The sequence below is a fragment of the Melozone crissalis genome, unplaced genomic scaffold (assembly GCF_028551555.1).
Source record: "Melozone crissalis strain CALT ecotype California unplaced genomic scaffold, PUWL_Pcris_2 ptg000007l_1, whole genome shotgun sequence".
Lineage (NCBI taxonomy): Eukaryota > Metazoa > Chordata > Aves > Passeriformes > Passerellidae > Melozone > Melozone crissalis.
The window spans coordinates 8697158-8711010 of record NW_026535785.1 but is presented as its reverse complement, the minus strand read 5'-3'; the positions used below and the strand labels follow the sequence as shown (position 1 = coordinate 8711010).

Here is a 13853-nt window from a genome sequence, read left to right as displayed (position 1 = left end):
AGCCCCTTCTCTGCATACCTGGAATATTCCATGTCCACCTCAAAGATAATACAATATTCAGACAAGGGATGTAATGCCACAGTTCTGGCACTGGAGCAGACATTCTGCCAATTCGGTCAGGTTTAAACATGGGAAAGCTTCCAAAACTGCAATTAATTCTCAAGAGTCCCTGTTGAGAAAAATAAAACAAGAACATCAAAAAAGAGACAGAGACACACATTAGGATTTAACTAACAAATCAAACTGGACTACAGAGGAGGTTAAAAAAATCAAACCTGAAATTTCACCACATTTTGAACTTTAAAAATTATGAAAATCTCTTGGTCAGTGGTTTCATAGTTGTTTTTTTTTTTTTTTCAATCAATCCTAATAAGCTGACTGATACTTTTCAAGAGTTAAAAATGTCAGATCAAAGCTTTTTGGGAAAAATGGTCTTTTTTCCTACAGTGAGGTTTTGATACTCTGAGTAATAAAAATACAAGGGAATTTTCTGGTACTGCTGCACTGGTAATCAAAAAGCTGAGACAGATTTCTCAAACTGTGGGGGAAAAACCTCTTTGCAAGCAGAAGCTCTGCACAGAAAACAGCCTCACATATCCATTTTTTACTGATAGTGCCACAGAAGGCCTAGAGTAGAAATCAGCAGCTTACTGACAGTGGTCCTTGCCTGTGATGAGATGCTGAAGTTTGGAAAAAAACCTTTTTGATTTTGACTCCAGTTTGCAGCAACTGCACTTACAATGTCTGACACAAAAAGGGAAAAGTGTATTTTAATCAAAGTGTATTTTAATCAAAGTGTATTTTAATCAACCTTTCCTGTGAACCATAATGCAGAAGAGTAAGTGCCTGGGAAGAAGGTTTAGAGCATCATTACCTAACTTTTCCATTTGCCTTCTTCCAAAATGCGTTGCACCTCTCTTCCAGATTTCTGCACAAGCTAAACTACCACCATGACATGTTTTTTCAGCCCTCTCATAACCAAGCAAGAGATTTTTAAAAGCAAACATTCCCCTTCCCAGGGCAGCACTGGAGTGTGGGCCAAGTCTCACAATCTCACTCAGAATTTCATGGCATGCCCTCTCTGGGGCTGGGGAATCCAGAGTCACAGCACTCCCTCAGCAGCACAGATTTCATTGAAATGAAAACCTGTGCACCAAGGGAGCCTCAAGGAAGGGATGGAGCTGAAACCCATGAAGCAGGAACAGAGCAGCAATGCAGAAAGGGTAAGGCAGAGGGGAACAGGACTGCACGTTTTTGTAGAATGTGCTGCTTTGAAGCGTGACTCCTTACTGGGAGTGTGAGGTGGCAGCAGCACAGCAGCTCTGCTATCTTATCTGCCATCGTATCAGTGACAACCCCCTTCCCTTCCCACCCAGCAGGCTACAGCAGCCCAGTGACACCGTCCTGCTTCCTGCCTGGGAACTCAGCATCCTCTGCCATCTTCTCTGGCAATCACCTCGACAGCTCGGGCATTGCTTCTCTGCTTTCAGTACTGTCTCTAACACACATCTGCCAAAGAGTTAAGGCAAAATGTGATCTCATGTGTTCAGCTCCTTTTGTTTTATGATTTCCTTAAAGCCTTTGGAACCATTAAGGAGGATTGTGAATCTCACATACAGTAAGAGCGTGCTTTTAGCCTTCTGACTGCTGCCAGCCCAGGGCAGCCTGTCCTATCCAACCCCAGACCCCTAGGGACTGCCACTGAACCCTGACACCCCAATTCTGTGCCAGCTGAGCCCCACTGAGCCACAGCCTCTCCCCTCACTGCCATCTTTACTTCCCACAAACAAGATGAAATTCCAAGTGCTCTTCAAGCACTTTTATTTCGCCCCATGGGATGCTCCCAGAAGGCACAAACTCAGCAAGGGTCAGCAGAGGAGAAACCTGGGGCTCAGTTACCCATCCTTTTCTTACCCCCACAATATACAGCAGGTGGATTGGCTTCAAGACAAAACATTCCTGGACACGGGTGATGCTCCCCACAGCAATCACATTGTGGCTCCCATCTGGTTCTGGGAGCCAGCACTGCTTCAGGTTTAGCTTTTGGAGTGAAATGTTGGGATGTCCAGGTTCATTTAGCCCCATCAGATAGACCTTAAATGTATTAACTCACCTGCTTAAACTGTTAGCAATAAATGCTTTGCTTCCAGAAGCATTGGCACCATCAGGCCTGCAGACCCTGAAGGGGTCTGTGGGCACTGCCTGCCTCCCTAGATCTGACCCTGTGATCCAGAGCACCCAGGAGATCCAACCCAGATGAACTCCTTTACAGTTCTATTTGAATCATGTCTTTCCTTTAGCAAACAAATTAGGTTTATATTGATAAAATACTGTTGTTGTAAAATAGCATCAGATATATAGGTATTTTTAGTGTTTTAAAATCCTTCCTGCTTCTTTTTGCAGTTCAGTCCCCCAGTTTGCACAAACCACTGCCAAGCCAGAGTGTCTGCAGCTTGCACGTGAGCCCAAAATGTGGCCCCAGGCCCATGCCAGCTTTTCACCAGCTGGGGACAAACCAGGGAACTGCTGCTGTCCTTCAGCTCACAGGGCACCTGTGCAGGGCAGATGCAGCCTGGACAGGGGGCTGCTACCTGAGGCTGAGCAATGGAGACCCAAATCGTGCTTTGATTTGACAGAACCTCTCATGGACTTGGGAAATGCTGCTTCATTCTCTCTACCTACCCAAACTCTCATCAGCAGCACTACGGGGATAAGCTCACAAGTGCCAGCCGGGACCCACCAGCCTCGCGTGTGTCAGCCGCAAGCCACGCAGGGGCTTCGAGCCACCGCACTAATCCATCGCTAATGGTCCAGAGAGACACATCCACCCCAGCCCTCGGGCATGGATGCCATGCTCGAGCTCTGGAGCCACCTGAACGGAGTATTTCTGATAGACCCTCACCTATACGAGACACCCAGCCACCGAGCTGGGCGGGCGGCCTTGCGGCGGGGACACCTGGAAGCGCCAGGGTGTCGGCCAGCCCCGGCCCGGGCTCCCCGCAGCAGCCCCTGCCCCGCGGGCCCCGCGACAACCAGCAGGCATTACAGGGAAGTGCCGCCGGCCATTCCAGGGGCTCTTGGGATTTACTTTCGCCTTCCCGTTTCCCCGCCCGCAGCGGGTGCCGAGCGGCGCCGCGCCCTGGCGGAAGTGTCGGGGCCGAGGCCGGCGCTGAGGAGGTAACGCCGCCCGGGGCCGCGGGCCGGGGCTGCCGCGGGCAGGGGGCCGGGGCCGGGGATCGGGGCCGGGCCGTCCCGCCGGGACAGCTGGAGGGGCCGGGCTGGAGGGGCCGCTCTCCCGGCTGGGGGGACACCAAGGGGACACCGGGGCAGCGCGGGCAGCCGCTGGCCCTGAGGGCGGCACAGCGCGGCGGGACCGGGCCGGCGGCTGCTCCGGCGCTTTTCCCTCAGGGACAGCCCTCTCCCAGCCAGGTTGGGACGGGAGTTGAGCCGCAGCAGCGGCCTGACGCCTGCAGGAGCCAGCTAAAAGGCAATAGCGGTGTCGCAAACGTGGCTTGCCGTCCGGGCTGGCTTTTGGAAGCACCCACAGCGGTGTGACCGCGGAGCGGGGACTGGGATGGGGCAGTGCTCTCTGGACGGGAGGATTCACCCCTGGGTTACAGTGCAGAGGCACAAAGGGCATAAACAAAGCAGAGGGGTAGCCCTGGGTCACAGAATCACCGAATGGGTTGGGTTGGAAGGGACCTTTCCAAGGCCATCTAGTTCAACTCCTCTGTGGAGACTGGGAAATCTTCAACTCGAGCCAAGCCCAGTCCAACCTGGCCTTGAATATTTTCAGAGATGGGGCATCCACCACCTCTCTGTGCCAGTGCATCACCACCCTCAGGGTAAAAAATTTCTTCCTGATATCTAATCTAAATTTACCCTCTCTCAGTTTAAAACGATTTCCCTTGTCCTGCCTGTTTAGAGTGGCCTGTAACAAGAGCTCAGGGCCCTGTGAACAGCCTGGGGACCAGGACCTAAAGGAGAACATCTCTGGTTGCAGTGGGGCTTCAGTCCATGGGAGCATGCCAGAGCCAGGACTGCTCAGTGGTCCCTGGAGCACTTCAGTCATTTCACATTTTGCCAGCTTGGCTAGTCAGAGGCACAGGGACTGAAACTCTGCTTCAGAGTATGTTTGGACTATAAAATGAATGGACTCCAGTGGAAAATGAAAGTAAAGCTTGGTGAGCTTCTTTCTTTGGGATATGGTGTCCCACTGTGCTGTGCTTTACAGAGAAAGGGTAAACGTCTCAAAGGCTACACTTGCTTTAGCAACATCAGCACTGCTCTAAGAAATAAGAGTAAATCCCCATAAGTCTGTTGTGCTTGTGCTGTAGCACTCCCCTGGCATCCCTTACGGTGTCTGAGCTTGCCTGTGTGATTTTGTAGGGCGCTGAAGATGGCAGGCAGCTCCCCTTCATGGACTGGCAGTGCTTACCTGTTCCTTCAGTCCACCTGCAAGACCATCGCGCTGCCGTCCCTCTACGAGAGCTCCCAGAAGAAGCCTTGTGTGTTCAAGGCCCTGAAGCTGGCATTAGCAGGTACCCATCCTCTGGTATCTTGGTGTGCAGTGCCAGGCCTTTCTTTAATCTCACCCTCATGGGTAAGGAGAGCTCATTCTCACTCTGTTTAGGAAAGGCAGTAAAGTGGAGGAAGCTCAGCAGAGGTTCACAAGATGGTTGGGGGCTGGAGTACTTTTCCTGTGAGGAGAGGCTGAGGGAGTTGGACCTGTTGAGCCTAGGGAAGAGAAGGTTTCAGGGGAGCTACCAATAGCCTGCTGAGAGCTGCGGGACACCCTCTAGTTTTTATAAATTCCCACACTTCCCTCTTGGTTTAACACACTTTTCCATCCCAGAGGACTTTATCACAAAGAGAATTCAAAAGTTCCTCTATTGCAGGCTTGTTGTGGATGGGTATTGGACTAATTACCAATATGGCTGGGCAGGACATGCCTGAGCTTGTGTGGCCCTTGCTGCTTGACCAAAAAGGGGCAGCTGTGGTGATTTCACCTCAGAGACACTTTTGGCTGGCTGGATGTTGCAGCTGGGTGCTTGGAGACAAGTCCAGACATGCAGGAGTTCAGGTTTACCTTTGGTGGAGAAGCTTTAAGGCGATGGTGAAGGAAAGGAGTTGGTTCTGATGGAGAGGTTTGGATCCAGAGCTTTATTCCTGGCCCACAGGCCTCTGAACGCAGTAACAGCTCCAACAGAACTCTCAAACCGTGTGGTTTGCTCACCCTTTTACCTGGGGGAGAGGGGGAGGGAAGGAACACAGGGATCACCAACCAGGTACGGGAGGGGAGGTCTCAAGGGACAAAGGACACCTGGACAGCCCAATGTCCCCCCAGGGGTAGGGGGCATCTTTGAATCTGCCCAATCACTTGATGCCCTTCTGGAATGCCAGGATTGACAGACAATGCTCAGCAGGCAGCAGGGGAGGGGGAGGGAGAGGTGACTAACACACCTAGCAGGGAATTATCATGGGAGGAACTGGGTCTCTGAAGTAAGTCCCGAAATCACAACACAACAGATGGGTGTGGATCTGGGCAGGCTGGCTCATGGCTGGACTGTGACTGTGCTCCCTTGTCCCTGGCAGACTCCACTGGCAGCGTGAATGGCGTGGACATGCTCAAGGTGCACTGCAGCCACCCCCACCTGATCGTGCAGCTGCGGTTCTGCAGGCAGGAGAACTGCCGCCGCTTCCTGCGCAGCTACCGCGAAGGAGCGCTCCAGAAATCCCTCCAGAGCCACCTCCAGCTCTCCTTGGCCACAACCACGGTGCCTCTGGAAGTGGAGCTGAAGGCTGGCAGTGAGCACCTTGACAAGATGCTGAAGGATGAGGATCGCTGCCTGGAGTGCATCTACAGAGAAAAGGTGAGTGGGAGAGGGAGGGAGGATGGACAGCAATGAGGAGGGGCGGCACTGGGCTTGCAGAAGTGGCTGCAAATCTACTTCTGATGCAGCATGTCAGGTTAACAAACTTCTCAATCCTTCAGCTCTTTACTCTAACATGGAGAAATAGCTCTGGCCTTGCTCAGAAAAGAGCTGTGCACTTTTCTGGAAGGGCAGCGAAGTAACCTAAAGCAGCCTGCAAAAATCCTGCTAACTCTCTGTGCCTTCTATGTATAACAGCTAGTGTGGCTGTTAACCCCACTAAGACAAGGAGTTCTAGACAGTGCTGCTGACAGCACAAGTGTGCCTCAGTACAGCTGTGGGGCAGGCAGAGAGGAGCAGCCCTGGCTGGAGCCATCACTGCTCTGCACACACAACACCTCCTCCCAGAGGGTCAAAGGTAACTGCCCCTGGAAATGAGCAGTGGAATTGAGTACAAACACTGCACATCGCACCAGAAACTTGTGTCAGAATGGTAACACACAGCACCTGCTGCCAGCAGGAGTAGGCTACCCCTCTGAAGGCAAAGTCTCTCTCATCTGGCATCTGGCTCATTGCACACTTTGGCACTAGCACTCTAATCCTGCTTGCAAGAACCGTGAGATCTTGTCATCTCACTACAAGGCACTTGACATGATTAAACTCACTGACTTGTTCCCCTCCTCTCTTTTCCATCTGGAACTTTAGCTCTGGTTCCTCTAAATGGTCCTGAGAAACAGGCACTCACTAGCAATCAGGAATATTAGGCACAAGAGCACGTTTTTCCAGGTTGCTTTTCTGTAAGCACAGAGAATAAACCCAAACCTTTCATCTCCAAACCAGACAACATGTGATATCCCATACTCTGTGAACTGTGCCTTGCTGCTCCTTCCCTGTGCTGAACTAGCTGATTGGGCAAAAGAAATGAGCTTATTCTCAGTTCCCCAAAAGTGACTCAGTCTGACCCTGCCTAACAGTGCAACAGGCAGAAAGATGGGACACAGCCTTCAGCAGCTGAGAGCAGTGCTGGGTACCTGCTGTAAGTGGGCTAAACAGTGTTTGCCTCTGATTGAGGCACAGCACTGCCAGCTTTGACTCTTCCCATGTGCTTTGCCTTCTTTCCTCCTATTCTCATTACCTGCTTTTTGGAAGTCAGACTAATTTTCTCTTGGCTAGTGAAAAAACCTGGCTTGGTGAGGAGCCAGGAACAACAAACCTTAGGGAGCAGAGGGGCAGAGAGAGAGAGAAGGTGGGTAACAGGAGCTGCCTGCTTGTGTGGCCATGAGCTGTTGGATCAGATCACCCTGTTCTGTGGGTCTCATCCTCACAGGGAGTTGGGAGAAGCCTGCTGCCCTTGCAGAGGGCTGCTGGAAACTAACGAAGATGTGCTAGAAGCAGTTGCACAAAACTAAGTGTTTTGTAAGTGTAAGCACTCACTGGTGCAGGTGAGAAACCCAGGGGGGAGAGATTGTCTATTTCATATCACATTACAGATTCAAATCCACTCACAAATGTGATATTTCATATCACATTACAGATTCAAATCCACTCACAAATCCACAGCCGTCCTGTTACAGCCACAGCTCTACTAGACCACCTCACTGGGCTGGCTGACAGCTCATGCTGTATCTCATTGCTTCTGTCTTGACCTCAGCAAGCTCAGCTTTGCAGCTGGTGGCCCTGACAGAGTCACTGATGCTGTTTGTGTTACAGCCTGACCGCCTGCCAGACGAGGAGATCACAGAGCTGGAGGAATGCCTCAAGAGCCTGATGCTTCACCAGAGCACCAACAACAATGTGGCTGCAAAAGACTGCACATCTCTGAAGTCCCCATCTCAGCCTCATCCCCCTCAAGGCAGCTCCCTTCCCCCACAGCTCACCTTCATCTTTCAGGGACAAAAGTTTGGTGAGTAGCTAGAGCTGACCAACAGAGCCCTTGGTCTGCCTCACAGCCCAGCAGGGAGAATTATCATCACTACATATTGGGGTCTACCTCAGATAAACCAAGGATTTCCCAGCATCCCATAAGAAAGGAATTACAGTAGTCCTAAGATATTGCCATGATGCTTCACATCAGGCTTCCACCTGTTTTCTTTTGTGGGGTGGCGCAGAACCAGACGTTTCAGACTCTGTGTCCCTTCCACATTCCTCACAACTTAAAATTAATAGTGAAAGGAGGAATATAGAGTATTTTTCTCTTCTTCCATGTCACTTGGTTGAGGTGAGTTAATAGTGTAGATTGGATCAGACTGGGGAATTTACTGTGGATACCCTCAGCCCTGCTTTCAGACAGGACTGATTTATCCAGGCTCCTTCAGTTCACCAGCTGGCTTTGGGGTCTGTCCCTACAGGGAGCTTTCAGAGAGTCTCAATAGCAGAATCAGCTTGAGATAAGCTAGATCATTTCTGAGCTTGCTTAAGCTGTGTATAGTCTCCAGTGCTAAACAGCTGAGGAGAGAGCTCCTGTCAGGATTCCAGTGTTTTGAGGATGTTTAGGTGGGGAACAGGGGACTTTGTCAGAAAGGCCTTACCAAGCTGCCTATGAAAGGCTAAAAAACAAAAAAGAAAAACAAAAAAGAAAATGGACTCTGGCAAACCACAGGACAGTTTTGAGAGAAAAAAAAAAGAATAGGCCTTGCCAAGCTTGCAGGGTAGGGAGAAGCCCAGCTGCTTTGTTGTTGTGGGAGGATTTCTGTAAGGGAACAGCTTGGCAAGGCAGAGAGCTCTGACTCCCTGCTCCACAGAGTGCTGACCAAACCTTGAACTGGCCCCAGCTGCATCACATCAGCCGTGAACCTTCTGTGTCTTACCTGGCCTCTGCCCCTTTCAGACAACAGAACAATCACACCAGATGACCACCAGAAGTTTGCCAAGTCCGTGTCCAAGAAGTGGAAGCAGGTGGGTCGCTCCCTGCAGAGCTCCTGCCGCGCCCTGCGCGACCCTGCCATCGACACCGTGGCGCTGGAGTACGAGCGCGAGGGACTCTATGAACAGGCCTACCAGATGCTGCTCAGGTTCATCCAGTGCGAGGGCAAGAGGGCCACCATAGCCCGGCTGGTCACAGCCCTGGAGGAGAACGGTCTTGTCAGCCTGGCTGAGGAGCTCCTGGGCCTCCATTCCAGCGAGGAGTGCTCCTAGAGCCCAGGGACAGTGCCATTGCTAAGGGCTTCCCTGCTTTAGCTACTGTAGGAAACTGCTGCCAGTGTCTGGGAATGTAAAGTCCTGAATATCACCACAGGTTTCCATCGAGGTGGAAATGCTCAGGGGAGAGGTTCTGTGTTTGCAGAAGCCAGCATGGACCTCTGATTTGCCTTATTTCATTGTGTTTTCAGAAATATAGCACTACCTTCCTGTGAATGGTGAGAGGCTTTCACCCTGACTACCTTCAGGACTGTGACAGGGAAGCAGCCAGACAGAGAGCCCTAGGGGAGAATTAGGGAGAGGAGAAAAGCAAGCAAGGCTTCTCACAGAATTTCTCTGGGAAGCAGAAAATGCCACTGCTTCTCAGGCTGTGTCCAGGGCCATCATCTGGAGAGCTGCAATATATTTTTACATTGAAAACATTTTTGCCCTCAGCCATGATATCAAGTAAAGAAAAAGGAGAAAGTAAGGAAATATCAATTTTACGTTATTTTCCTTCTTTGTTTGAAGAACAAAGAACATTCATGGCCAGAGTATCTGTTCTGCCCTGCTCTGTTACAGCTCCCTCCCACCTCTCACCACCTGAAGGCTTTCCTTCTACCTGGGACAGCCACAGTCTTTCACAGGGCAAAAGATTGCTGCTGTACAACAAATGGCAGACGCTGAACAAACAACATGGACAAACTCAAATTCAGACAATGATTGTCAATATTTTCTCATCTGTGGCAGACAGTAATACTGTTGATTGGCTCTTGCCTGCCAGCCTGAGGGAGCCTGCAGCTGTGGAAAGCCAAACACAGTGCTGGAAGGAAAAGAGTCTCCTCATCAGCAAGGTGCCTGTGGAGCCTGGTTTGGAGCTGCTCCCTCAGGGCATTGCAGCATCAAATGCCATCCTCTGACCACAGAGCTGAGCCATCAGCACACCCAGCTGGCTGCTCTCACCTCCTGGCCACCCTCAGCCTGCTGGGCCCCTGGAGGGAACAGCTCACCCTGCTGTGTCCCACAGGTGGCAGGAGCTACAGAGAGCCTTTCCCTGGCACTGCTGTCACTGTGTGACAATCCAACACCAGCTGCCACCGTGCCTGGATTCACCTGCACTGATTTTTAGGGTAAAAATGGTTTAAGAGACAAATCTCCCAAACCCCAGGGCTGACTTCTGCTTTCAGTTCCTGTGGGAGAAGCTGAGTGTCTCCTGGTATGTCAACACAGCAGCTGCACTTCTGCTGTGACAAAGCACAGAGCAGTGAGTGTCTGGCATGACATGGCTCCTGTGAAGCACAAAGGCAGCTCAGTTACCTTTGCCATATTCCCAGTGCTTTCCTGATAGGTTTTTACTGATACTATTCCATTAATTCTATCCTTTCTTTCCCTTCCCATCTGTGGCAATAGCCAGTGGGCTGTGTGCAGAGGGGGACTCTGGCCACACACACCAAGTCTGTGTGCACATGACAATATCAGGCTGCTAGCAGCCATGGTAGGAACAACTTTGAGGCCTTTTAAACCACAACTCACATTTTACTGTTTCCCTGGAGTCAAAGCTGTGACTCAGTAAGGAGGAACACAACCTCAGATTCAGGTGTGGGCTCAGATCCAAGCCCCTGGGGCTGGAGACATTCCCATACCTTCTGCTGGAACAGCTGAGCATCAGTCACTGGGGACCTGGAAGGGCAGGATTTAGATGGCCTGCTCTGAGCCAGCTGGGGTCAAATGAGCTGAGTATCCCATCCTCAGTGTAAGCCAGGGAAACATGACTTGTTTTCTGCAGATTTTGAACCCCTGAGGTTACATACAAAACCAGGAAAGGAGGGGGTTATGTATGGGGAGAAGGTTTTCAGGTGTGAGTGAATCTGTTTTCATCTTGCTCCTACCTGCCCAGGAAGCAGAACTTCATGCAGACACCATCTCTGCAAAGACTGTGGCTCCATCACCTTTTATTAAGCCATTTCATATCAGTGCCATTGCAGTTTCATCCCCTCCATTCCTGCTCACACATCCCACCCTCTCCCTTCCAGTAGTACCAGTGCTCTTCCCAAAATGAAGCAATGACCTCTCTGACAGTTTTGCTTTTGGGACCAACACAGTGGTGCTGATCTTGCCTAATTTAGGCTGCTCTGGATCCATACCTCAGAGTCTTTAGCTTTCCTGCCAAATCCCAGCTGGGGAACTCTGTTTGGCAGAAACCCACCTGACAAATCATATTTAAAAAAATTTAAAAATCAGAAACTTGAAATTTACTTTAAGAGCAAGAGAGTTTGCTCTTGATTTTGCAGAAATTAATTTTTTAAGAAAAGTAATTGTTGTCATATGCCATATGCATATGACCTTGTTTTTTAAGAAAAGAAGGTCACATGCATAGCCTGCTGTCTCATTTGCAATTAATTTTTCTAAGCTCTCAGACGAGCTATGTGTGCACAAGTTGCACATATAGTTACAAGGCAGCCACTGAGTAGTGACAATTACTAGTTTTTGTAGCATCTGTTTATGCTCAAAATGAGCAAATCTTATTATTCAGCATCTACTTCAAGTCCAGAAAACTTTTTACTGCTGTTACTGTTTTGCAGAGGACTAACCATGACTGCTTTCTTCTGAATGTAAATGTTTTCTTTCTGCCAGTGACTGGCATGTGTATTTCCTCTTAGATATTCCCTGTCAGAAGTGCCATTAAGTGCTGGAGCCCCTGGCAACCTTTCTGGAATGTTTAATCTCCAACAGCATTCACAGGTGCCTTCATTGCAAAGACTTGAAGGAAAAGGGTTTTTCAGTGACATTCCATGGTGAAACTGTCTCCAGCACATGGCATGGTTTGGGACATAGCAGTGGCTGTTTCATACCTCCTTTTCCATGAGCAGTCATCATCGTGGTGGGATATAAGCCATGGACAGTGCTGCCGCTGGAGAAATTGGCCTTATCCATATACTGAGATATATCTGTGAAAAAGAAAAAAATCAGGGGTCATGCTAGTGTTTCAGAACCAAACACAACATTAAAAGCAAATAAAGGTGCTAATTAATTCCATATAAAATCTAAACCAGAAAAAACATGGAACAAGCAGCAGAAATCAGGCCAAAATGTGCTTACAGAAAGAGATCCAAGAGGGCTTTTTTTTCTGGTACAGATTGTTTTTGTCATAACCATGTTTCAGGTTTGAAGGAGCCTCCATTCATTCTGCCAGAAGGAATAAAAGTTCCATCCAAAGGAGAATTTGAATGATTTGTTTTGGCATAGCTGACCTACAGTGTTCAAACAGATGATAACAAAGAGGAGAGTGAAGTTAAAATGCTCTCCAGATATACTTTGACATGAGGCATCTGATAGAAGCAAACCTGACAGATCCCCTGATACAAAAGTGTCTCAAAGGAAAAGAGACAATTTTGCCTCTGTTTAATTTGCCTTTAATTTCAGAGGCAGGTTCAGCATTAAGGAGCTGTCCTGCTCTCTGGGTCACTGTCTCCCCTCTGTGTTCCCAAGGAGTCACACCTGGCAGCTGCCCACAGATTGAAACCAGGAGTGAGCATGGGCAGAATGAGGAGCCTCAAATTCACTCAAATTGCTGATCTAGTTAAACTGAAAATTCTGGTGAACCTCTGGTACTGTATCTGGTATCCTTAAACCAAGGAGGTACAAGAAGAGGGATCAGGAGGGTTTGTGAGTCTGACCCACATATTGGAGTGTGTGCCTGACACTGGTGCTGTACACTGGACAGGGGGCTGGCCATGTGTCTTTTGTATGGAGATGGACTCAAACACTGAAGCAATTTAAGGCCTAGAGTCAAAAAATAAGTATTTTTTTCCTTTGGATTGAATTTTAACCCCCCTGAAGGGAGCTGGCTGTACATCTCTAATACAAACCTGTATGAGATGTGTGGTTAATGTCTCTTAGTTTTCAGTGGAAAAATCCCTTGCTGACCATCTGATTCCAAATTCCCATGATATTCAGCGTCAGATCTGGATCAGCTATGGACTGCAATGCCAGGTATACTTGGGTCTAGGGCATTCAGCCTCCAAGGAATTGTCTTTTACAGAAAAACCTCTTTGGTATCTATATTTTCCCCCATTCTATTTTATAAATAAATATATACTTTTGATGAAACTGCCTCAGAGACTTTCACTGAACACTTACCTGCAGTAGTAAGAGAGGGGTCACTGAAGTTCTGGCCACGTTTGGTGATCACCAGCTCCAGAGCAGCATCCAGCCTGAGGGTGGCTGCCCAGCAGGGCTCTGCCCAAAGTCAAACATTTCTCCTGACATGCCAGGGCTGGTCCTACCTGCAAGGGATCAGCTCTGATTACAGCACCAAGCCTCTGGTTTGTTCAGTTTCCAGTGACTGCTTTGATGAGCCTTTTTCAGCCAGCATGGCCAGAAGGGGAGGTTTGTCCCAGCCCTGGCACCTGGAGGAGCTCAATGTTTCCTCCAGTGCTGTTGGATACCTGGGGCTCCTCCGAGGCCACAGCACCTCTGCCATCTCAAGTGCCTCACTCCCAGTGAGCTCTCCTCTCCCTCAGGAGGGGAGCCAAGGAGCTGGGATATGAAACCTGCCCAGCTTTGCACAGGAATCCACTGGCTGACCTGAGAGCTGAATCCAGGGAAACTCCTTTTGCATGAACTGGGGCAGAGATGTATTTTACCCTGAATCTCTTAAATCTCAAACACTGTTTGAAAATCACAAGATCAGCCCTTCTTTATCTACCACAAAGCTGAATTCCCAACTGCATGGCAAAAAAAAAAGTGGGGTTTGGTATTTTTTTTGTTTTCAAAGGGACCCTTGAATCAGTCTCCAGCCTCTGCACTGCTCAGCTCCCACATCCTCCCATCATTTCCCTACTATGAGAAAAAGAAACAACC

General features: G+C 49.4%; 1 protein-coding gene across 1 annotated transcript; it reads left to right on the top strand.

The window, feature by feature from the left end:
• The first annotated feature begins 3146 nt into the window (after nucleotides 1-3146).
• Nucleotides 3147-10396, top strand: TRADD (TNFRSF1A associated via death domain). The gene is made up of 5 exons (XM_054269381.1): nucleotides 3147-3177; nucleotides 4390-4541; nucleotides 5596-5873; nucleotides 7584-7776; nucleotides 8701-10396. Exons 2-5 carry the CDS (start codon nucleotides 4400-4402, stop codon nucleotides 9006-9008), a joined length of 921 nt encoding a protein of 306 aa, XP_054125356.1. The 5' UTR covers nucleotides 3147-3177; nucleotides 4390-4399; the 3' UTR covers nucleotides 9009-10396.
• Nucleotides 10397-13853: the final 3457 nt, after the last annotated feature.

Coding starts and splice junctions, on each gene's coding strand:
- TRADD (XM_054269381.1), top strand. CDS start 4,400: ATGGCAGGCAGCTCCCCTTCATGGACTGGCAGTGCTTACCTGTTCCTT. Junction 4,542..5,595: donor CCTGAAGCTGGCATTAGCAG/GTACCCATCCTC, acceptor TGTCCCTGGCAG/ACTCCACTGGCAGCGTGAAT. Junction 7,777..8,700: donor CTTTCAGGGACAAAAGTTTG/GTGAGTAGCTAG, acceptor TGCCCCTTTCAG/ACAACAGAACAATCACACCA.